Source organism: Nilaparvata lugens, chromosome X, assembly GCF_014356525.2.
Source record: "Nilaparvata lugens isolate BPH chromosome X, ASM1435652v1, whole genome shotgun sequence".
NCBI classification, from domain to species: domain Eukaryota; kingdom Metazoa; phylum Arthropoda; class Insecta; order Hemiptera; family Delphacidae; genus Nilaparvata; species Nilaparvata lugens.
Genome location: NC_052518.1, coordinates 11,622,634 through 11,649,091, shown reverse-complemented (window position 1 = coordinate 11,649,091; position 26,458 = coordinate 11,622,634). Strand labels below are relative to the sequence as shown.

General features: G+C 34.1%; 1 protein-coding gene across 2 annotated transcripts in view; it reads right to left on the bottom strand.

The window, feature by feature from the left end:
• The window catches only part of LOC111044890 (nuclear factor 1 X-type), a 300,946-nt gene that overhangs the window by 232,707 nt on the left and 41,781 nt on the right, over window positions 1-26,458 (bottom strand). For both annotated transcript variants that reach the window (XM_022330149.2, XM_039442406.1), the window contains one exon: window positions 15,554-15,641. In XM_022330149.2, the coding sequence (XP_022185841.1) occupies window positions 15,554-15,562 (9 nt within the window). In that variant the 5' untranslated portion in view covers window positions 15,563-15,641. Of the gene's footprint in view, window positions 1-15,553; window positions 15,642-26,458 lie in introns of those variants that run through there.

The window sequence follows — 26,458 nt, the reverse complement described above, 5'->3', positions numbered from 1 at the left end:
TTCACTTGGCAGCAGTAACGCAGATGGATGTCATTAGATCAATCTGTGATATTAAGAGTAATGCTGTCGGCGCCGATGCACTTCCAGTGAGATTCATCAAACTAATTCTGCCTCTCATTTCTCCGTTTATCACACATTTATACAATACTTCATTTATGACCTCCAGCTTCCCATCTGCATTCAAATTTTCCATGATCATTCCATTCAACAAAGTTCCTGATCCCACTTCTCCTTCTGATTATCGGCCGGTCGGCATACTGTCTGTCTTGTCTAAGGGTCAGGAGAGGCTTGCTCATAAGCAAATGAGCGGCTATATTACTCGGAAAGGAATCATCAGCGAACATCAGTCTGGATTCCGAGGAGGACACAGCACCACATCAGCTTTGCTCTGTGTTCAGATGACATTCGAATGGCCATGGATAGGAGACAGTCTACACTGGTGGTGTTGATTGACTTGAGCAAGGCATTCGATTGTATCTATCACCCGCTGCTTTTGAAAAAACTGAAAAATTATGGTTTTTCTGAGAGAAGTGTGGCATGGGTGAGGTCATACCTTCTTGACAGACAGCAGTGTGTTCGATTGGACAGCACGTCTCGATGGAGGGTGGTCAACAGGGGGGTACCTCAGGGTTCAGTTTTGGGACCACTACTGTTTAGTTTGTATGTAAATGACGTAACTGACCGACTCAGACACTCCAGATATCATCTTTATGCAGACGACCTACAGATTTATAGACATTTCAAGACTGATAACTTTGGTGAAGCAGTTACTCTCATGAATGAGGATCTGACTGCTGTCTCACTCTGGACAGCACAGCATGGATTGAAAATTAATGAATCAAAATCCAAAACAATCGTTATAGGTAATAGGAGACTTTTGAACCAACTTGACTTTAACCATGGACCTTTCATCGAAATTAACTCTCATAGACTGGATTATAGTGAAAACATTACAAACTTAGGACTTACATTTAACAGACATCTAGACTGGACTGAACAAGTGACAAAGACTTGCAACAGGGTCTTTGCAGGCATTCACTCACTGAAGAGAATTGGAGCTGTTATCCCCTTACGGGAGAGAATAATGCTTGTGAAGACCTTGATATTTCCGCATTTCCATTATGGAGATGTGGTCATACAGGACATGACAGTGACTCTTTCTGAAAGACTGCAAAGGGCTCAGAACTACTGCGTGAGATTCGTCTTTGGCCTTGAAAGGGACGTCCACATAAGCCCTTACATCACTCAGATGGGTATTTTGAAGCTTCGAGACAGCAGAATTTATCATGTGCTGATGCTCCTCCACAAGGTTCTGGCAACTGGGTCTCCTCTCTACTTGAGTCAGAAATTTCAATTCCTCGCAGGAATCAACAGAAGAGATACGAGGCATGGCGCAAGCCTGTTGAGCATTCCCATCCATCGCACTGTGACATATAATAGGTCGTTCTGTGTGACTGCTTGCAGACTGTGGAATAGCTTACCCGCATCTTTGAGGAGTGTGGAGAGGCGGACACTGTTCGGCGCGGAGGTCTTGGCGTGGCTGAGGGAGGGCGATCGGGGCATAGGATGAGGAGGTGTGTATGCGTGGTGTGTTTGCTTGTGTGAAAGGTGTGTGTTTGCATGAAATTTTCTTGTTTCTTGCTTAAAATAAAAAAAATTTTTTTTTTCCTATAACTCTATTTTCTAACTTTAATTTTATTTCAGTCCAAAATATATTCTACTAAATTAAATTAATTTTTTTTTTTTTCAATTATTGATTTGTATATACATATTTTTTTTTTCTATCATATTACTTATTATTATATTTAAGAGATTATTTCCTTATGTTGTTTGCAATGTAGATGCATTAGAATTGTATAGGAGGGTTAAGTGGGAGAGAGGGCCGGCTGCGCCCTAACTTCGCCCTCCAGGTTAAAATAAAGGCAGCCTATCTATCTATCTATCTATCTATCTCATTTCATGTATTCCTCATTCTATTATGATCTATAGGATGTTTTCCTGAATACTTCTCATCAAATAGCCCAGCTTCTAACCTCATTTCAATGTATTCCTCATTTCTATTATGGTCTATTGGATGTTTTCCTGGATACTCTATATCAAATAGCCTATTATCACATGTACACATGATCCATCTAATTTCTTTTTTAACAAGGATCCAGCGATTTTGACAACACAAAAACAAGGAACTCTCTCCATGCAACACACATCTAGAATCTGAGGCACTGTGGAGTGGAGTACACTTCATACTACAGCCTAATATACAAGATATTTCTTCGATAAATTCTCACTAAGTATCCCACTATTATCAGTATTAGTGTCTCGATCGATCATCAAAGATCAAAACATTTCGACAACACAAAAGCTAAACAAGGAGCTGTTTCCATGCAACACAAACCCAAAATCTGAAGCACGCACGGTGAAGGGATGAGGAATTGGGACTTTTATCTGCCAGATAATAAATCAGCGATATAGAGTTCTGTCAAAAAAGCCTCCCCTCCACTCGAAATGTGAGCGATACTCGTCCACAGTACCCAAGTGCCAAACAACTGTATCGCTCCACTATAAAATAGTTTTTCGCAAACATCGATTAGGTTGAAAATAAGTGCATTCTTTTCTTTCGTCAGAGAGATTCAGTCGGAGGGAGATAGTGTGTTAGTGAGTCATTGTAAGAGAGAGAGAGAAATAGAGAGATACTACAGTGGAAGAAAGAGTGAGTGAGAGAGAGATAGAAAAAGAGTAAGAGACTGAGAAGAGGAAGCTGGGTTTTTGCAAGGATCACTCTGGAAAATTGGTTCGGCGTGTTTGTATACAGCAATTGTTTATAACAAACTGTAAACGAGAATTAAATTTGACACACTGAGGAGACTGCATTTGGGGTGAGGAGATCGAACCCACGTGCATTTGTTTAAGTGAGTATTGATACTTCCTTCCTATTCTACTAGTATTGTACATTTGTAGAAAACCTGAATCACATTAACCGACGAGTAGAATAAAATAGAGAAAACTGTCATTGTAAGAATAGTGCTACCTTACACAAACATTGAAAAGGTTTTAGTTGATTATATTTATATAGGTACTAATACCACAGAGTACAGCAGTATAGTAGTTAAAACATTATTAGTAGTTTACTATTAATAATAAATTATATTCGTTTTCTCTGCTAATACTTTTAAATTACTAGTCCACTTTGAAGTTTCAACAGACAACAGAATCAGATTATCGTATATATTATGTTATTATCATGCGGAATCAAGCTGCATATTATTTATAGATAGTTCATTATCATTTTATCAATTATTGTCTTTTGGTGATAATAATACAATAAATAATACAACAATAGTCAACTGATGAACTGCATTAGAAATAAAGAGTAGAAAACTTATCTGATAGCTACAATCTACAGTTATAATTTCACTTGTGACAGATTTCGAAGTGAGGTATCACTTTTGTCATGCATATTTTCCATAATTTATTGTTATTACGAGGCGGCCAGTTCAAAAATATGCATAAATCTAGGTAGATTTGTGGTACAGGCCCTCACTACTACGTCTTCTTTGAAGCGGATCAAAATATTTGCTAGGAGGGGATGTCACAATTTTCTTGGGACACTACCCCGCATCATGAGACGTTGTGAAGAAAGAATTAACAAGTCAAAGTAGAGAAAATTAATCTAAAAGGTTGAAATTAATTTTGAAAGGTCCATTAATCTACTCATTCTTGAATAAAACTTGAGTTTGAATTCAAATTCAACGTTTGAAAGGTTGCAAATGTATGATTATTTTTTTCAATGGTGCTGGAATAATGTAGAAGTGCTTATCATGTTTCATGGAGGTTCGACTATTTATCTATATTGGATACAAAACTATCATTATTTATGTAATTTCCCTTTATTTCTTGAACGTGACTTTACGATTCATATAAATCAGCACATATTGCAATTTACATACATGAAAGGCTCTGAGTTCTGAACTGAACTGAATCTGAATCTATATCTATTTCTACAGGGCTACTGAATAGATTTTTTTAAATTCCAATAACGACAGGATTCCAAGCTCGGGATTTAGAAGTTCTAGAATTCAAACAGCTAGTCAGAAAATTGGCTTTCCGAAACGGGGCGTAGTCGCAGTTTCTATGACAATTTTAATTTTCTCATTTCTATAATTGGAAACGTTTTTCCTTGACGAAATGAAAAATTCCGAAATAATTCAAAATAGCTGAAATTCTATGCTATTTTCTCTTTATTTTATTTTGTGTTTAATTTTCTAGTTTTTTGAAATTTAATTCAAACGTGGACTGCGACTATGCCCCGTTTCAGAAAACCAATTTTCTGACTCCATCTGTTTAGAGACTAGAGCTTAGATAAATCCCGAACTCCGAGACTGGCCCTAATAGATTTATTTTAAACCCGTCATGTCTTTGAAAATCAAAAAAGTGTAAGGGAATCTACACATGAGATAATTTACTCTATAATTTACTTTTACTTATACATGAGAAATCTAATCTAATTCAACACCATTAGAACACTAACACGATTCTTTTATATTCAGATCTAAAATAAGGATATGACAAGATCCCAAATAACTCCACTTAATCAGTACTGTTTCTTTGGAGCAAATAGGCCAGAACTATTGGCAAAATATTGTTTCAAGAACGATAAGGAGGCTGTTATTGCTGAGAGCGAATCGATATGAAGGCGAGGCGGTGACAGCTGAATGCAATACTGGGACCCATCTCCTATCACATCATCACACAAACAATTAATGTTTATAGTTCTCCAGAATATTTTTTTTAATTTGGCGGCTGGGTTTAATCATTAGGCTTTGATGGTATTTTTGAGTGACATCAAAAAATGAATAAAACTATTCTCTTCAAAACGAATTTAACCGAATAAATGCATGCACAAGATATTGAATTGAAAATCAGGATTAAGTAGACAATTGGTAACGTTTCGCAGTACAGTTGATAAAGGTTTGTGTAAATTAAACCACTCTATTATGGTAGATTCAGAGGCCAAGATGTAGGCTACTTCTATACAATACTATAGTACAGTATTACTTGGTTAAGTGGTAGAGTCGACAATACTGACCAAACTTCGTCACGTTATCTGATAAAACGTTATTCCATTCCATTATACTCTACATTACAATACTGCTCTACTATGTTCTATATATTTAGTATTTTTTGGTAGGATGATAACCGTAAATACATGGAAAATATAACAACCCAACCTTTGCTTATGTTTGAATTTTTATTTCTTCAAATGTGAATACTTTGTGTTTGATTTATGAAGATGTAATGCATTTGTACAAATGTTTTATGCGATAAAGAAATCTTGAATCAACATTTGAAATTGTTGAAACTCAGATCAAGTGATTTGAAAGTGGACCAAAAAGCAAACCACTATGATTAGTTTAAGTTGATCTGATATATGTGAAGCCTTTCTCATTTGGAGTGGGTCTGGAAACCTTAATAGCATAATGTTCGTTTCATTCATATTTTCCCATTCCCAAAGTTTTATGTCACAATGTTTCAAATAATAAAGATGTTGGTGATCATTGATAGAGTAATAGTCTATTCTACTATCTCAATATGGAAATACGACCATCTATTCAATTCAATCGCAGAAATTGTTGTATTTACCTATCTGGATTTAAAAAATCAATAAATAATAGTTCATCTCGCCAATAGAGATCTGACAATGATAATATTTTTTTGTTTTTGTTGATAAAGCATTCGAAATTCACGCCTAACATTTCTCTACTCAGTTGTTGCATCGAAAAATGGACAAAATGAGCACATAGACCTCTCATAATATATGATTTGACGTTTTTTATGTTCTGTAACAGTTCAAGATTGAGTGGAGATTTGGATAGTGATGTAGTGAGAAAACATCCCATCTCAGTAGCCAGACGTTTCATAATTATGTGAGAGAGGTAATCCTTTTGAGAAACATTTTCCACCACCACCTGAACTTATACAAAAAATCTGATTCGTCATTTTCACGTGGTATTTTAATTCAACAATTTCAGCTTTTTCTTACGAATACATGGAACTGCAGCATGCATAATTAATTACATAGTTGTCATGAAAACGCTGAATTTTGGGTTGAAACAACGAGATTTTGAAAAAATATCCCATTTTACTCTTAAATCTCAAGATGAATCTGCGTTGAAAATCTGCGCGCTTTTTACCAAAATACTTATCGAAAATACATTAAAACATGAAACATTTCTCGTAGAGTGTCGATTCTGGGTGTGATTTAGAGTGATCCGAATTCTGGGTGTGATCCCGAATTCTACTTGCATTTCAAGAGTTGATAAATCAAAATGGTTTCCAAAATACGAAATTTGTCCTGCTATGGTAAGAGCAACACTATAAATACGATACAACTACGAAAATTTCGTCTAAGAAGCTAGAATATTCACAGGAGACGAAAATATTTCTTTCAGAAAATATAAATACAATGCAACCACAGACTTGAAAAACAGTGCTCTATATTTGGATGAGAAAAATGGCTGGGGGTAGAAATTATGCGGGAGGGCACAGACAGAGACAGAAGACAACCCTCTTTATTGCTGCCTCTAGTTATTGTTTTGTTTTATAAATTCCCTTAAAATATTTCAAGTACTAGCTGAGATTGTAGTGTTATGAAAATTGTAAGAGAGAGAGCGAGTGAGAGATGGTTTCGATGAGGATAGAAGCGAGAAGGAGAAGGAGGAATGAGAGAGAAAAAAATGGGATGGTTTTGGTGAGGATGGAGGAGAAAGAGATAGAGTGATTATGGGATACAGAGAGTTGGAGACACAGTGAGGAAGTAAAGGGAAGAGAAAAAGAGAGAGATGGTGGTGTAAGAGATACAAAATGATAAAAAGTGATTATGGATAAAAGAGAGTGAAATGTACAGAGAGGAAAGAATGGTGGAAGAGAGAAAAAGAGAGATGAAAGTATAAGAGATTCAAAAAGATAAAAATTATCATGGATAAAAGTGAGTGAAATGTACAGAGAGGAAGAGATGGGTGAATAACTGATAAAAATAGAGATATGGATCAGAGATAGTGAGAAATAGTGAGGTGGGGGAGTGGGGGGGTGTGAAAGAGAGGAGATAATGCTACTGGTAGGAGGGGGCGATCTGAGAGAGATAAATAATACGCGAGGTATGCAGTGGAAAGAGAGTAGAAGGTGCGACGAAGGCCTATATTGGAATTATGGGAGAGAGTATAGTTATTAGGAGGATAGCTGGTGTTTACGTGGGGGGGGGGGTCTTTGTTGGGAGTTTGTTGTGACTGGGGGTCCGGGGGGCGCTCAACCGGCGACTCAGTGTCGCCACCCCCCTCAGCAAGCCACCCTAAACCAGCCTGGGAAAGCGTCCCTTCTCAAAAGCGGACCAGTCGGGACTTTTCCGCACGAAAAATGCGAGAGCCACCCACGTGCTCCGTTCTTTGATTTGTGACAATTTTTCTCTCTCACTCTCTTCAACAAATTCTCTCTTAGTCGCTCTTTCTCTCTCTGCAGATACAATATTTTGTATAACCATATTACAAATTGCAGGTCATATTCTAACTGAGCATAAATAAAAATTAGAAATCTTAAGTACAGTACCCTTTTAAAATTGTTCATTCACGACATATTTCGGCTATATAATGCCATTATCAAGTGATTCATTAGTGAACACTAATTATTCAGTTAATATTTAGTAAAATTCATTGTGTGATTGACAATTTTATAATATAAGCCAGGATATACTTTTTATCTACATAGATGAATAAAATATTATCCAATCTCAAAATGAACTTCATCAATTAGAGCAAATACAATTTTAGATAAAAATTCGACTGAGTCATTGTCAATATTGTAGAACCGTTCCATAATTGAATAAAAACACAAATCTGTTGTCAAATTCTAAACTGTTTTATTTAGTACACGGCCAAGGTTTCGTGACCACACCGGTCACATTTTCAAGTTGACTCATTTGGTCACACCGGTCACATTTTAAAGTTGAGTCAACTTGAAAATGTGACCGGTGTGGTCACGAAACCTTGGCCGTGTACTAAATAAAACAGTTTAGAATTTGACAACAGATGTGTTTTTATTCAACAATATTAGATGTTAATCTTCTTCTCCTTTAGGTAACTTCTCCATTGAAAGTTGTACTTTGTTTACTGCTGCTCTAGAAAGATCATCTGTCATGGAATAAAATATGCTTCTCTTAATATTATTCTTATAATATTATCATAGTAGGTTCATTTTCGAATTGCTATGCATCTTTTTAACTTTCAATGATATTGCCCAGTTCATACTTAAAAAATAAATGTTAAAAAGAGCAGCCTACTTTGATTTTCTATTTTTATGTGGAAACAAGTAGCCCTAAAAAAGAAAGTAAGCACTGACAATGGGATACAGAAAATTAGCATTGGCTTAGTATGTTACAGTAGCACGTAGGGAACTTTCATAACACAATGATTCTTCACAGCTGATAACTATATATCATTGGAATCCCAACTTCATGTTCAAGTTTTCCGTTGTTCAATTTTCTGTCGTTGAATGAAATTGTTCTGAAATTGATAGACTGGTAAGAAGCTAAAACTCCCTTATTTGGAAACTTTTTGTAAAGGATCATCCCTGGAATCGATATTTGAGCGTTCTGAGTCTGAACTTCTCTCGAGACTGAACTCTGGTTAATAATAATCAGTTATTGCCCACAGAGGACAGGCGACAGTATCAAACTGAGATACTATTGAACTTAATCGTGTAAAAAACCTGTTCTCTTGGGAAATTAATGATTTTTTATTCGATTCATGACCCTATTAATAAATCTTATATTTCAACGTTCACGATATTGATAGATAGGTATTCTACTACGTTCACCTTATACATAAAATGATGTAGTTTGATAGTTCACATACTATAAAAACTTGAAGAGGATATATTTTTGAAATCTGATGAAGTTATTACCCCTACACACAGATTATAAAGTGTTATATTTTTACAATAGTCAAATTCCCTATCACGTATCCTTCAGGAACAATGATAAACGTCAACTATAATTGTTGTGGTAACTTGAAAATTCAAAATCAAATAGTAAACATGAATTGTGTCATGTCTCAGTCTTTCATAATGATTTGTGTAAAATGTTAACATTACTTAAAACGAGAGGCAATGTTCTCCCGATCTGGTAATTCATATTATTAAGTACACAAAGGCTATTTGAAAAACATCCTAAATAGTGTATTTCTGGCAGTAGTCTGTCTGTTATTCCCTGAAGATTGTATCATTTTTTTCTTTATCCAATAATAAATAAATAAGTTTTGGTTTTTCCGTAGAAAGTTACTAAGTCTTTTTGTAGGAAGATTCAAACTCTGTTTTGTATGCTGTTTTACATTGGTATTTCCTTCCTAAAATGATATTGACTTTGAATTTTCTGTTGTTAACCGAATTTCTCATAACAGTCATGTGCATAACTCTGTGTTTGATTATAAAGAAGGTAGAATTTTCAAGGAGATCCCACATAATTATGTCAAAAGAGTTTACTCAAATATTGTTATCATTTCATTCTGGAGAAGAACTATTATTTTCAATCGATTTTGATTAGCTACATTTATTCTAGCTATCGTGTGAATATATCTGCAGTTCATGATAAAGTAGAAATAATTCGTGGAGAGATCCCATAGGAATTCCGTTTCGTGTGCTCCTTTATATTATCATTTATTTCTAGAAAAGAATTATTAAAATTCGATTTTTGTTCAGCTAAATTTGTTTCCAAACTATTGTGTGAATATAACTATCTGCAGTTGATGAGGTAGGAAAAATTTGTTGGGAGATTCCTCATAACAATCGTGTGCATATCTCTGCAGTCGGGAGAATTTTTAAGGAGTTTTTCATATATGTCGAGAGAGTGTACTAATATATTGTTATCATTTCATTCTGGAGCACAATTATTTTCAATCGTTTCTTGATTAGCTACATTTATCCTAACTATCTTGTGAATATATCTGCAGTTCATGAATAATTCGTGGAGAGATTCCATAGAAATTCCGTTTCGTGTGCTCCTTTATATGTTCATTTATTTCTAGAAAAGAATTATTTAAATTCGATATTTGTTCAGCTAAATGTGTGAAAATATCTGCAGTTAGAATTTGTTGGGAGATTCCAGAAATCCGTTTCATGTCTATATTGTTATATATATATTGTTTTATTAAAATATCAATAATGATTGTATTATCAATCTTCTATATTGTTATCATTTCTTTCTGAAAAAGAATTATTTTATATCGAGATTTTTTCATCTGGAATAGGGCGACTATCACTGTAGTCCTACTTTTATTTTCGCGCCTGAAATAAAAACTCTTATCGTGCATTGCTGAAGTGGGCAATGCGAATGACATTGTGATTCACTTTTAAACTGTCATTATAGGTTAAATGGGAAGCATTGGTATTAGCAAATGAAGGCTGCTGACAGTTCAAAGTCAATATTACGGATGGGTATCGATACATCGATGTTTAAAAACATCGATGTTTTAACATCAAACATCGATGTTCACTGGTCGATGTTTTTCACTTATCGATGGTTTTACCTAGACATCGCTCATCCGATGTTTTTCCCAACTAAAAAGTAAAAACAATTCTAATTTTTTAATTTGATTTAAGTTTTTTTGATAGTTTTTTTTTAAGTTCTCAAGATCATCATCTTGAGAGCTTATAGTAACAATATAGAGCAATAGTAACAGAATATAATCATTATCTTTGTCATATCTAGTGTAGTATTCTGTTTAGTGTTTTTCGTGAATATAGATCACTCTTGTGAAAGATCTCGCATAAGTTTCGACTTCCTGCTGATTGTTTTTTTTTCAATGAGGCTCTGTATTTTTATGTGAGACTGTTGGATACTCTTGAAGATTTACATTACTTCTACTTCTGTGGCCCGTGTCAAGGTTGGATACTTATTCAGAATTGAATAAGAGGTCGGATTCTTCGTTTCTTAGGAAGAAAGAGTTTTTTCTTATTACAATTACATATTTCCTCAACATGCGTTTAACACTAATTAATCTAGCTCTGGAAAAGAGGTCCTCCTATTGTAAGGAGAGCAGATATCCATATAAAAAAAACTTAATCCATTTTCATTTCCTGTGCTCTGCTAGAATACCTGTATTCTAGGTACCTTGGTATCATCTGTAACGTAGAGCGATACAACGATGTTAAAAAACATCGATGTTCAAAAACATCTATGTTTACTATTCGATGTTTTTCACTTATCGATGTTAAAGTGAAAAAAAACATCGATGTTCAAAACATCGATGTTTTGTCTTTCGATACCCATCCCTAGTCAATATCACTGGAGAGAAGTTGAATAAGAGTGAGCAGTATTGGCTGAATGGAAAGAATTGATGTTAGCATATGAAGAATCCTGACAGTTCAGAGTGAATCACGCCAGAGATAAATTGAGTAAGAGTAAGCAGTATTGGTTGATAGAGGAGAATTGATGTTGTCATATGAAAAATGCTGTCAAAACAGAGTGAATGTCACTGGAAATTTATAAAATAAAAACTACTGAAATGCACTATGATTTCCAGTAGGCAAACTAGATACAGTACTAGAATAAGAGAACGTTACAATCAAGAAGTACCAAGAATGAATACAGCATTTGGGCAAAGATAACTAGGATATTTAGGGCCTACAATATCTAATAGAATACCATTAGAAATCAGAGGAGAGGAAAATTTCAATAGCTTCAAAAGAAAAATTAGACATTGGTTATTCAGTATTGGGATACAAAGTAGTGAGGAACTAATAGTAAGTAGGATTTAGATTTAAGTAGTATTCTTTCTAAATAAGGTAATTTATAGGTAGAAAATAGTACCTCGGTTTAGTATCTTTGTACTAGGTGATGCTTAGGGTAATAGATATAGTTTTAGATTTTTTGGAATTTTTGTATTATCTGTTGTAGCATAAATTAATATTAATTTGATGATAACCTCGACACATATATTATATAGTGAGGTATCATTTTGTAAACCTTGAATATTGTTATATTATTGAAAATGTATGAAAAAAATATGTAATGTATGAATTTATGAATAAACACCTCTGGATGTGTCGTCCAACATCCAGAGAAATTATTATTATAATTATTAGTACTGGAACAAAATTTATATAACAGTACTACTACAAGCTCTGTAAATCTGTAGAGTAGTGTAAACTACTTACTGAACTATAGTGACGTCCACGTTATAATGACAGTGGAGAAAAATAGGAGAGCATCATTGCCGATACTCTGTCTTGAAATGCCTTCTATAGACGTTAGCTGATACAGGTTTATTGATGTAATATTAACTGTTCATTATCGTTTGAAGTAATCAATTATATTTTATTAAGCAAGAAATTATATTCTTTAATAACTTCATAATTAGGATGAAATATTTTGGTAATTGATTATTAATTCTACATTGTTGAAAGACGATCTGGCAACAGAACAAAGCGAGAAAGAGATAGCGCTATCCGCTTTGTTGAATGATAGACAAGGATAGCAATGCCATTGCTAATCAAACACTGCCATTATAAAGTGGACCTCACTATGTATAAGTTGAGTTATTGACATAATATTAAATGTTTATTCTCATTAAAAATAGTCAATTATATTTCATTAAGTAAGAAATTATACTTTCAACAACTTCATAATTAGTTTTCATAATTAGGTTATGAAGCAAAAATATTGCCCTGAGCTAACTGAAGCAAATACTGCCCGGAGCTAACACCCTTAATCATAGCAAAATGGTTTCAGCTATGGAACGGAGATATGGAATTATAATATATTTTTCATGTAATTTCTAGTTTAACTTATAGAAAAATTACCAGTACATAGGCCAGTACAGAAACCCCAAACCTATAAAATGTAGGGGAAAACTCAACTGGACCTCCAGTATCCAGTCTTCTGAATTTACTGTCAAAGTCAAATCTATTATTGTGTTTGAAATGGAGTAAGTGAAGAACGAATGAATAAAGTAGAGAATAGTAGAACAGGGAACCTAATCCTTGAGTAAATCTAAAAAAGTGTCACTAGATTTCTAACCAGTAGCCACTTGAATTTTCTTGTTGAATATATTTTATTTAGAAGTTGGATAAAAGACTGTAAAATAGTGATTGAATATAATATTGTATGGTTTAACAATGCAGAACATTGTAATGTGTAAATGAAAAGATATTTGAATTTGGATATAACGCTGCTCTTGAAAATCAAATAAACTAAATTCCGGAAATGGAATGTTTAGCCTGGAATTTAGGGCTAAAGCCTGTTTCATCTTTTCAAAATTGCGAAGTTTATTCAATAAATGAGTGATGAGTAATTGAACTTGAGAAAACCACGATAAATTGAAGCTTTAGTTAAAGACAGTAGGAGATCCTCAGCTTCTAATGGACTGTTGTAAGAAGTTTCACCCTGTCGTAAATAATAGCTTACTGGAACAGACGACATTACCTGCTGCTTTGTTTTGCTTCCTTGATAACTTAAACAAAGACGCTTTGCAGGTTTAGGGGAGTACACTAAACTCCAGTTGAACACTAAATGGAAGACGTTTTTTTTTGGAAGCCTATTCTGTAACACAATTATTTTAGAATTCGATATAGGAAGCTGAATTTCGAGAACTCAGAGAATGAGTTCTCCAAAAGATAAACCTATTGAAAATATTCAGAGGATTATCATGATTATATTATCTGAGAGCCTGGTTTGTTATGACTTCAATTGAATTTTTCCGAGAGCCAGAAAGCATGCACAGTTTCCAATATTCCAGATGATAGAGGCCAGAAAAAAAGAGAGAATAGAATAGAATAGAATAGAATGACTGCCTTTATTTTATACCTGGAAGGGCGAAGTTAGGGCGCAGTCAGCCCTCTCTTACACTTAACCCTCAAAAGAGGAGAGAATTTTAGTACTTTTGTGGTAATTTTTGACATGTGAGTTGGAAAAGATCAAAAATAGGAAATTCTATTGAATCGATAAGGCTCTATTCGATGCTCCAGAATGCCACGTCTTCCACAGCTTCAAGATAAGCAATATTATACTGCATCAGTAAAATAGTATACAAACTACTGTATTTCGTCACCCGTTTAGTCCAAATAAACTTCCTTTCCAGTATCGAGTAAAATATCTTTCAGCCTTCTGGTAGATATCTCACACGCTTTTCATATCTGCATTTATCATCTTATGAATAAACTATCTCATAATTATTTAAACTTTGAATACTTTAAACTCTAAAACTAGTTCTAATCATCAAAAATTACTGCATATTCCAAACAAAAAATTTTGAATCAGGAAAAAACAATCAGTTTTGTAGAGAAAAAAATTGAAAATGAAAATAATTATATTTACATTGAAAGTTGACTAATAACTAAAACATATTTTTGAATTCGTATGAAATGTTTACGAGTTCTAGATATCCGTATGCAGTGTAAGCACATCATAAGATTGAAAAATGCATGAAATTGATCCAAATAGAAGCATGAATGTAATCAAACCAGCATAAAACTGAAAAAACATGTATAATTGGGACAATAAACTTAAATCAGCTCTCGTGAAAATATTGTAATAGTTTCAAGTTTTTTAACTTGTTCTCCGTCTCAATCATATAACATGTAATAAGTAATAGTAAAATCATAAGGTGTTATGATTAATTGAGACGGAGAACAACGACGGAGAACGAGTTAAAAAACTTGAAATTGTTACAAAATTTACAACGTTTTTGATTAACTAGTCTCGGTTTTCACATCATCATTGACCGAGCGAAGTGAGGTCTAAGATTCAAGTCGACGGTTTGGCATTCCTCTTAATGTTAAATGTTTATATGTTGCGCATTTACGGTAAAACGCGGTAAAAGATTTTTATGAAATTTGACAGGTATGTTCCTTTTTAAATCGTTCGTTGACGTATATACAAGGTTTTTGGAAATTTTGCATTTCAAGGATAATATGAAAGAAAAAAGGAGCCTCCTTCATACGCCAATATTACCGTAAAAATCAGACTTTAGAATTATTCATCATAAATCAGCTGTCTAGTGGACTATAATACTACCCGTTCAAAAACATCGAACATCTTGAAAATATATCTTTCCATCAACGTTAGTAGACAGTTAAATATAAAACTACCCGTTCAAAAACATCGAACATCTTGAAAATGTATCTTTCCATCAACGTTGTAGACAGTTGCAGCCAAACCTGATAACAGCGCTCACACTCACATTCCAGGACGACACGTCACGGTACGATAGGACAGAAATCTCTATGTTTATATAGGATTTTCTCTAGACATTTTAAATTGATAAGTTATTTATTAATTTTTGAGAAAACATAACAACACGTCAATGTAACTTACTGAGCGCGAGGTTTGCTGTTCACAGAACTACTAGTTAATAGCTAGTAAACTCAAACTGAGATATGTGGAAAATAAGAGTTCTAACATTTTGAAGTCATTCTATCCAATAGGAATATCTACAACCTTATTGCCTTTACTACACAGTGAGTTACGGAAACTTTTGTCATGAAATATTAAAGAGTTCATGTTACTTACCAGCCCCATTAGTGAAGACTTTCCTTGAGGCTAGGAATACGCGAGTCGTTTCTCAGAGACCGTTTGTCTCTATCAGCGTCATTGCATCCTGTAAAAAAGAATTCTTTATTTTTTTATTCATACATTGATAGAAACAATATCATTCTCAACTTTGAATAATTGGGAAAGGAAAACAGCCAAAAATAATCTTCATAAACTGGACAATAATAAAAATGTAGCCTAACTATAAAATATTTTTTTAAACTTTAAATTGACTGAACATAAACTGAATCAAATTGGCTCACTATGGTGAGATTCACTTATAACTGTCAGTATTGATTGGATTGATTGCATTGATGAAGAATAATCATATTATATTCTAAATATCGGGTACCGAGCTTCGCTCTGGAGTACATAGACATAAAAAATGTATTACGAGAGAATTAATTATAATAATATTCATGGTTCATACTGAAATGTTTTATCTAATCACAGTAAATGGAGATTAATTCCCAGAGAAATGCAAAAATTTCCCTCACAAAGGACCGGTTGCACAATAGCCGGTTAAATTTTAATCCTGATTAATTTCACGTGAACCAAATCAGAGACCATTTTCAAAAAGATGGATCTACTGGAATTAATCAAGATTGAGAATAACCCGGCTTTTTTGCAACCGGCACTAAGCACCTGATTGAATGATTACAAAAGTTCAAGTTTTGACACAGTCCCACACACATGAACCCGCTCACTCATTTCCATCATCAACAGACGACGAAATAAATGGGCCATATGAATAAAGTTCAGCATTTGCTTATACTTCTAAAATATGGAGCATTTGCTTCATTTTCTATGAATAAACGTGAGCAAAACCTTTTGCTCATGCTCATCAAAAAAATAGTTTGAGCATTTGATCAAAAGCAAAAGCTTTTGCTCAAAATTATATGAATAAACTAGAGCATTTGCTCAACTTTTGAAGCAAATGCTTCAAAAAAGGTGAGTCTAGTCTAGAGCAGCTTATCATCTTTTGCTCATAGTGAAATGGCTCAACTAATCCGTATGAGGAAGAGGAAACTATACCATATACGATCACAACCAATAGTTGAGAGCTATAAAACTCTTATTAGATTCAACCATGATATATATATCACCATTATCCCTACAACAGAATAAATACAAAAGATAGTCATCACAAAATAGGAGATAGGCATTTAAGAAGATGAGAGTGTGGACGATTATAAGAAGGCTATTGATATTATAAGAGTATGCTGAAGATTATTATAGAGATGACATTTTTTCACGCTATTATTTCAAAATTCTAAACTCAACTAATCCAAAACTCTATTCATAAATAGAAAACAGAGCAGACGACGCAAACACAAGCGGTGCACCCTATTTGCATATTTAGCGCTTCCGTGAGCTATAAAAACGAACTAAGGCTACAAAAGCGAATCAGCTGATGAAAAATCTCTAAAATACGTGAGCATTTGCTCCAAAGTTCAGGAGCATAAGGTAAGAGTATGAGTTATGAGTAAAGCTGATTCATATAAAAATGAGCAAATGCTTTTGCTTCTACCTTTTGCTCATGAGCAAAACCTTATGCTCCTGCTCTTGCTCATGAGCATTTGCTCTGGTTTTATTCATATGGGCCAATATTATTATCAGCTGTTTTTCCAAGGATGAATAATAATTATCCTTTTAATGTCCTTCAGTGAGTTTTCCGAGGGATGAGAATGAGACCTAGTTCAATCGAATGTTCATATTATAAACCTACTATGTTCTGAATATTTCGTGAGAATCGTTAGAGCCGTTTTCGAGATCCGGTGAAATACAAACATATAAACATCTAAACAAATACACATAAATTCCTCTTTCAATAGTATAGGATTAGAGAATTATCATTTATATTCCTAAAGAATACTGACAGTTTAAAGTACATCTCTCTATTATTATGAAGACTAGAATGAAACTATATAGGTGCTTCAACAATCAAATGTTTTTCGAGAAAGCCAATTAAGGAAACTAGTTCTTCCATCAAATATATGGCATTAATTGCTTCATTCCTTTTTTGGGAAAAAACACGGTTCAAGAATATTCTCCTCTCCCAATTGACACAATAATTACTGATGATTTGAATCAGTTCAATGTTTAGATCATTAACTTGGTTTATCGTCTGTGAAAGCAAATGATTTTGTAATTATTTTGACTTGTTTCTCTATCCATTTGAAAACTCCCCAGTCTATCGATATAGTGATGAAAAACAGAGAGTTCAACGAAAGAATCAACAAAAAACTGAACTAAACTAAGCCATTGTATGTTTTCATATGACTCCAGTTCATAGGGTACGCATTGGAAATCTACTGGTAAATGGGGAAATAACTGATATAATTAATATGGCTTGCTCTCTTTGCACCATCTACATGGATTGTTGGGCAAATGCCATTTCTCCATGATAACAGCAAATTTACAAACTTTATTTCTCGTGTGCTGCATATTGCAAGGCCCCAGGCATGAGGAATTTAAGTATCAGAACAAGCGCTATAAAATGAGTGCTCATTTAAGACCATGTATTGCTGTTTGTTATAGTGAGATTCAGTTCACACTGTCAGGAATCTTCATTTAAAATTTCTATGCTTCTCATTTGACACATGCTGGAGAGAATCCGACTAAAGTAACAACTACATTGAGGTTGAAGCAGTTTTCAAGCTCGTTCTATGCTTTCTGAGATCGGTTGAGATGCATACATACAGTTTATGAACAGTAAAATTTGAGAACAAAATAGAAGTAAAGTTTCATCAGTTTTTTAAAAGTTGCCGTAATGAAGAATTAAAAATAGGCGTTTAACCACCCCCGGTTAATGAAGAATCTATATGCGAAATTTCAAGTTAATCAGTCCAGTATTCGACATGATGATGCGTCAAACATAATTTTCCTATCCCATACGTGTATAAGGCAGTTCTTTCCTTTATTATAGTATAGATGATGCCCACATGAGCGTTTCGCTTGTGGGTGATGAAAAATGCGTTGGTGAATTTATTAGATGATCAAACGTCCATGCCATCGGTGGGATTCGAACCCACGAACCAGGCGATGCTAGCAGACTGAAGTTTGTTAACGCTCCTTACCACTAGACCAACCCGGCTAAATCCAACTGTATCACACACCTTATATCTATTCAAATTCGTGAGAGAAATGAGTAAGAGATCACCAGATAATAATTTCAAATGATTCGTTTGTGTACCAAGTTTTATTACAAGTTTACAACTTTATTTTATAGATTGAAATGTGTATCTTGCGAATTGGGGATATTTGGATATGGAGATTATTTGGGTTATTACACCTCCTTGAATCGCATATTTGACGCTGTGTAACTTTTTAAGAAATGAATGGATAATACATGATTGAAAATGAGTGTAACCAAATTATTAAATGCAGTTATGCATAACAGTCACTAATCAATAAAATGAGATGTGATCACTGACTCCCAGTGAATGTAGTAAAACGTTCTTATTAAGTTGAATTTCAAGAGACGTTTACATTGTCTCTTATTTTGTGAACAATCTTGCTGATATTCAATATTGATCTGTTTATCCCACAACACTTGTAACAAAATAGATGAGAGAAAAAACAAATCAACCTCAAATAATGAAGACATCCTTTGTTTTGTAATCCTTCATCTCGAGAGTCCATTCCTATGATAGTAAAGAAATTAGAAACACTTTTTCGTTCCCAAAGTAGCCGAGATTTAACATGGCTTCAACATGCGTGGTTTAAAAGCTTTATCCAACATGACAGGCGAGGTTTGACATGGCTCTAAATGACTTTAACATGCGAGATTTTTGGGAAGAATGAACTGAATTCTATCAAATAAAGGAACCATAATTTATTAAAGGTCGTCATGACAACCTTCATTCCGCACATCATCACAATGTTCAAACTATTCTCAAATTCACAATCTATATTTTATGTGCTCGTAAAATTTACAACAAATAACTCCGTGAATGAAACTTCTTCGTGAATGAAAATTATCTTAGCTGTCTTGTCTCATCTCATATGGATGTCATCAAATAATACTTCAAAGGATATGCGACTAAGTAAATTATACCACTAAGAGCCGTTTGCACAGTGTAAGTTTAAGCTACAGCTTGAACCAAATCTGGACTTTGTTTGGTTTAAACTAAAATTTTGTTTGCACAGTATCAGTTTAAACTCTGTATCGAGTTTAAACTCTGGGAAAGTTTGAATCTCCAAAGCAGGAGGTTTAAACCATATAATTTGTATTAACTTGTCATCTGTAAAGATTTGATGGGGAAACAGCTGATAGTAAATTATTTTTCGACGGTTGTTTTTAATGCCTCTGTAAACGATAATTATTAATTTAGGTTATAGTGAATTATTATTTGAATGTAAAAATAATTATAATGGAGGAATTAATAACAATTTTTGATGCGATTGATAAAGATGACTGCGAAGAAATCTTAAAACTGAGAAAAATTGGGCAAAAACGAATGATTTGAATTTCTGGGATGATAGAGAATTTTCTTAACGGTTTTGCTTGAGTAAAGCAACTGCCAATCCAGTATTTGATTAAATAAACCACTTGATAGAAAATAAGACAATTTTTAACAGTGGTCTTTGATTAGGAAACATATTTTTAATAACACATAACTGGGATATTTTGCTTTCGAGAGATTTCTAATTAACGAGGAAGACCGTAGTAGATTCAAGCGTAACAAAATCGCTTTTTTTAAAACATTCTAAAATATATTTTTTTGTGCCTACTAAATATAAGTTTGTATCTAATAGTAATAAAGCATTTCATCATTTTTTGGAGAATTTCTTGATCGCTTTTCACTTTTATTACCGTACAGCTTACAGCTATGTGGATTTTGAACAAAGAAATAGTAGCTACATAACCTCAATTTACTGATGGTTTGTAAACAAATTACAAATTCCCTGTAAAAATCAGCCTTCCTAATATTATAAACAATAACATTCTATCACCAACTTAACGATAAACTAGTTTAACTTAAACTGGATTAGTAAATGCACTGAGAAAACCGATTCAAGTTTAAACTTTCAGATTAACTTAATCGAGTTTAGGTCTTTTTCGTCGTTAGGAATTTTTACCCAGGTCCGTTTGCACAGTATAGATTGATACTGTGCAAACGGCCCTGTGTAAAAATTCCATGTTTACTTATTTTAAAGTTATATTATCTCTCTGGAGTTCTCAGACTGAACTCCAATTACTTAGATTCAACTTTCTGCCGCCTTGAACTGGATTTCCACATATCGGTATCAGCTAGTGAACATGCCCGGTACCGTGAGAATATTAATATTGTGATTGGACTATCCATACTCGCTGGGCCGTGCTGATTGGGAATAGTCCCAATTACGACAGTAATCCTATAAATAAGTTGTATACGAATTGGTGATTATCATTAATTTATTATTACTTTGTCCCTCACATTGTGTATACGCCAGGATATATACTGAGGTTATAGTAATCTACATAAATAATGAAAATCTAATCAAAAGGAATTTAAACTTCCAGTGAGCCAGCTCGTGCACATTGAATAAATTCAATGATAAGGCGGGAGGGTCTCAGTTCGTCAAGATATCGGTTTATCTAGCGCCTATTTTGAACATTTCTTGAAATCACTTTTTGTGTAGTTGAGAAGTTGATATTGTGGTAATTATTCATATTGAATAAAAAAGACTAAGAAATTGTCAAAAAACCACTGATTTATTGATAATTAGAAAGACCGGTTTCGGTTATTACACCATTGTCAATCTCTGATAAACTAAAACTAAATACAAGAGCAGCAGAATTTATACTAGTAGGCGAGTACTGCTATTGGTCGAGGGCACGAACGCCTGCCATTGGCCTAGCTAGACAGTCTCCTCCCACTCAACGGTGTGACAAAATGGCGGCTTAAGCAACAGAATCGCCATGATAATAAAATTTACTTCCAGTACAAAATAAGAACCAAGAAAACAAGTGTGAAAGATAATAAAACAAATATGTAAATGGAAAAACTATTGACTAATGTATGCTTACAATTTTATGATAAAACTAAATTCGTAGTGTTGTATTGGTTGAAATGAATCTGGTCATTTAAACTATACTGGGAATTTTCCTTAATTACTCTTGTTATTTCTAAAGCCTCTAGAATATTCAAAGATCTGCCTTTGTTATTAACTCAACATTCTCCATAACTGTGAACTTGTGATTATTTGTTATCAAATGTTCTGCAAAGTTAGATTCTCCATTTTGTTTATTCCAATCTCTGATGTGTTCTTTAATTCTACTTTTGAAACTTCTACCAGTCTGACCCACAGTCTTTTATTATTATTTCAATTTTTGATTTACTTTTATCTTATTCTCTTCTATTGTTCTTTCTATAATTTTTTTCACCTTCTAAGTTCTGTTTATTATGTAGTATGGTTATCTATTAATTATTGTGTAAGAAAGGCTCTTTATGGTACTGTCTGTGAGCCTTTATATATATATATATATATATATATATATATATATGTGTGTGTGTGTGTGTGTGTGTGTATATATCAATAAATAAATAGTGTAGTGTATAGGAGTGTCTTAGTTCGTCAAGTTCTCAGTACCTATCTCAATCATATCTTGATATACGGTACTGAAACAATTGAGAAACAATTGATCCATTCAGCTCGTCAAGTTTCACGGCATCGAGTTTTCCTTGCAGACTGATTCCCAGTCAGCTACGCCGTTGCACACTAGTTACGGATTAGTCAGGATGGTTAGAAAGAAGTTTCTTTCAAAGATTTTGAATGGCAATATGCTAGTATTATTAAAAATTTTATGATAATTTTAAAATTATATTATATCTATAATACTAAATCCAATGGACTTTATGAAAGCAACAGAATCTTGAGGAAGTGAAAACTGTACGTATTGAAGTTGTCCAACCCGCTGATTCTTGGTCAACTGAGATCTTGATGAAGTAAGTGTCTCCTATACAGGGATGGTATAGTTTGTCAATATATGATACTGTATTCACTGGAACTCGACAAACTGAAAACTGTACATACTGAAGTTGCCTATGGGGGCTGATTTTTTATCAACTGAGATCTTGATCAAGTGAATGACACTCAAATTGGGCGACTTGGGTCTCACCAAAATCAAGTCTCAACTCATCAAGATATTATGATACTGTACTTTCAGGAAACCAATACAGGAAATGGATGAACTGAAAACTGTACGTACTGAAGTTTCCGACCCTGGCTGATTTTTGATCAAATGGGATAGTGATGAAGTGGATGTCATCCGATTAGGCTACTCGGTCCTCACCGAAATCAAGATTCAACTCGTCAATATTATAATACTGGACTTTCTGAAAGCAACTACAGGAAATGGATGAACTGAAAACTGTACGTACTGAAGTTTCCTTCCCTGGCTGATTTTTGATCAAATGGGATAGTGATGAAGTGGATGTCATCCGATTAGGCTACTCGGTCCTCACCGAAATCAAGTTTCAACTCGTCAATATTATGATACTGGACTTTCTGAAAGCAACTACAGGAAATGAATGAACTGAAAACTGTACGTACTGAATTTCCCGACCCTAGCTGATTTTTGATCAAATGGGATCGTGAGGAAGTGCGATTTCATCCGATTAGGCTACTTGGACCTCACCAAAATCGTTCGCACTGGTTTTGTTAGATGCGTGTGGCTCTGTGGGTGCAATAAAAAAATAAATGGCTGGAAGCGAATGGCCTGCTCTTGTGAAATCGCCGCAACCCGACTGCCTTCGGGCCGACGGCAGGAAAACATATTTCGTCTTCACCAAAAGTTTTTCACATGCCAAACTTTCACTAGGCTATTATACCACTTCTCCACCGCCGCACCAACGATATTATGCTTTCTACAATAAGCTCTACAGCATGTGGCTTTTTTCCATAAGTTGTTTACATTTTTATCTTACACAACGATACTATAAAATGTAAATTAATAACAGTTTTGCGGCAATGCGACAAAATATGCCATGATTAACAACTAAATTATTCATTTATTATTCTTACAACAAAGCACTGACAAATAGTCAAAGCAATGACAAAGCCCAGTCAAATAGTCATTATATTACGTCCCGACCAAACAAAATTAAGGTAATCGATTTTAAAGTTTTAATCGGTCTATTTGGGTACTAGGAAGAGTAATCTGAGGTTTCCCACCAACTGAAGGCATAACTTTTGGTAGCCTGAAAACCACGAGATTTTCCTTCTTTTTTAATTTTTTTCACGATATCACCAAAAATCCAATTGTTCTATCAATATCTTTACTCTATACTTTTTTGAAGAGCATTGAATTCACAAAAGGTTTCATCCCCTAAACGTTCTTCTATCTCCAACAGGAAGCGATTTATAGCTCGTCGAAAATTGTTACTTTTTTCAACTTTGCAAGAAATTGCTGAATTCACGTTTTTTTCACTTCTTTTTAAGTCGTCTATGGTATTAATTGATCGTAATAATGGTGTAATCATGATGTTCATAGGTCAGTGAAAATCTTACTGGCTCATAATAAATGAGAAATGGGAAATGGTTATTTGTTGTAAGGGAGCCAAGTCGATTGACATTTGGGGTTCCTAGAGGAAGATGACAGAAAAAGAATAGATGTGTGGTTAAGATTAGATCATATTAATTTATTTAAACAGATAACATAGTATTTATGTTTAGATTATAGATTGCAATAATAATAAGTGAATGAAATAAAAGTTACTTTACTATAAATTACTCAGAAGGATACATGAATTTCTAGAATGGAATAAATAATAATATTGAATTAAATATTATAGAATGAAATAAAAGCACACATATATCATCAAATTCTACAGTTTTATTTGGTACAGGACCATGGTTTTGTGATCATACAGGTCACATTTTCAAGCTGACTCAGCTGACAGTCAGCTTGAAAATGTGACCTTTGACCATAGTCACGAAATCATGGTCCTTTACCAAATAAAACAGTGGAATTTTATGATTTACAGAGTGAGTCATATGTATGGGAACCCCTCAATAAATTGGAGACTGTTGTAGATATAGTACTGTAAATTGTAAGATAAGTTATTGCTTAAATACTCTACCTTTTGACGTACAAATGAATTTCAACCCCTCATAATGGGGTTTCTTCTCAAAACTAGAAAGATGACATCAATAAAAATGTTCTATGATACTTTTATCCAAAATGGCAGCTGATTGAAGTTTGAGTTTTTAAAGAATTAATTGATAAATTTTAATCAGCCGCCATTGTGAATAAAAGTATCAAAGAACATTTTTATTGATGCCATCTTTCTAGTTTTGAGAAAGCCTTTAAAATGATGTATGACACAATGGGTGTTTACGATCAAAATATTTGAGTTACCCCTCATTTCTTTAAAAACTAAAACTTTAACCCGTTGCGGTCGAATGGCTTCTAGTATGGTTTCTAGCTCAGCCTGTCACTCCGCACACAGCAGCGAGCCTCCTAGGTCGAATGGCCAGCACTGCTGGCCATGGACGATTCTCATTCAGGTTGTGCATTGTTCTACATGGCTTGTTTCACTAATTTGTATACGATTTCTGAAGCAATATGAAAACGTGGTAATGGTTCAGATAAATATAGATTAGAATTGAAAAATACATTTGAATAGTAATGATGTTATATTTTGTAAAGAAAGAATAAAATGACAAAAGTGGTGTACATTCACATTTATTGAATATTTTCCAAATAAATAAAATCTTTGGTTATGAAAATTGATTAGAAAAAACAACTGTCCGATCAACATTTTTCAAAGTCTTTTTTTTTTCAATAAATCTAACTCTTGAAATTTTTCAATGTATGGTACTTCTCGTTCCATAATAGATAATTTTCCATTATCTATCACAGTTATATATCAAAGAAAATAACATGAAGCAATCAAGCGGAAGTAAGCAAGCATGGCCTCATACTAACAACATTTTCTCCTTTGTACACGATTCTACTGGTTTATTTTGAATTCTTCAAAATGGACGCTTCTGATAGTTCAATATTATCTCTATAGATCGCGCCACTGAACAGAGAGTTCATTGTTTTGCCTGATTACTCGTAGACTATTGAAAAATATGTGTAGAACGGCCAGCCCTGCTGGCCATTCGAGCTTGAGTCGGAATGATTGGTGGCCAGCAGTGCTGGCCACTCGACCTAGGAGGCTCGCTGCTGTGTGCGGAGTGACAGGCTGAGCTGGGAACCATTCTGGCCAGCACTGCTGGCCATCCGAGTTACGAAGACTTGCCTAGAACTCCTTGTAGAGTCCAAAGGGTTAATAAGCCGCCATTTTGGATACGAGTATCATAGAACATTTTTATCGATGCCATCTTTCTTGTTTTGAAAATGCCTTTAAAATTATGTACCACACAATCGGTGGTACATTTAAAATATTTGAGTAAATATACAACCCCTTATGAGGGGTTGAAATTGAGTTGTACGTCAATAGGTAGAGTATTTGACCAATAACTTATCCTGAAAGTTACAGTATTATATCTACAACAGTCTCCAATTTATTGAAGGGTTCCCATACATACGACTCACTCTGTATGATGTGTGTTTTTATTTCATTATGGAACGTTTCTACAACATAAACAGTGACTCAACTAAATGGTGATGAAATGTATGCAAAATCTACAACGATAATTATTATGCTATTTCTAGCAATCGTTTGCAATATTATAAATAAATGAGAAAGTAAAGTTTGAACATAATTTGAATGTACCTTCTTGGGAAAGGTTGTGTAGTGGTTTAGTGGAAGTGACGTGTGGAAGGACGAGAAAACCTAACGGAGCCTCTTGAAGCCCTTTTTGAGCCCCAACACACGTGGCAGGGAAACGGCCACCCCTACCCTTCCCCTCACATAGAAGTCTGTGCGACCTGCAGCTACCTTG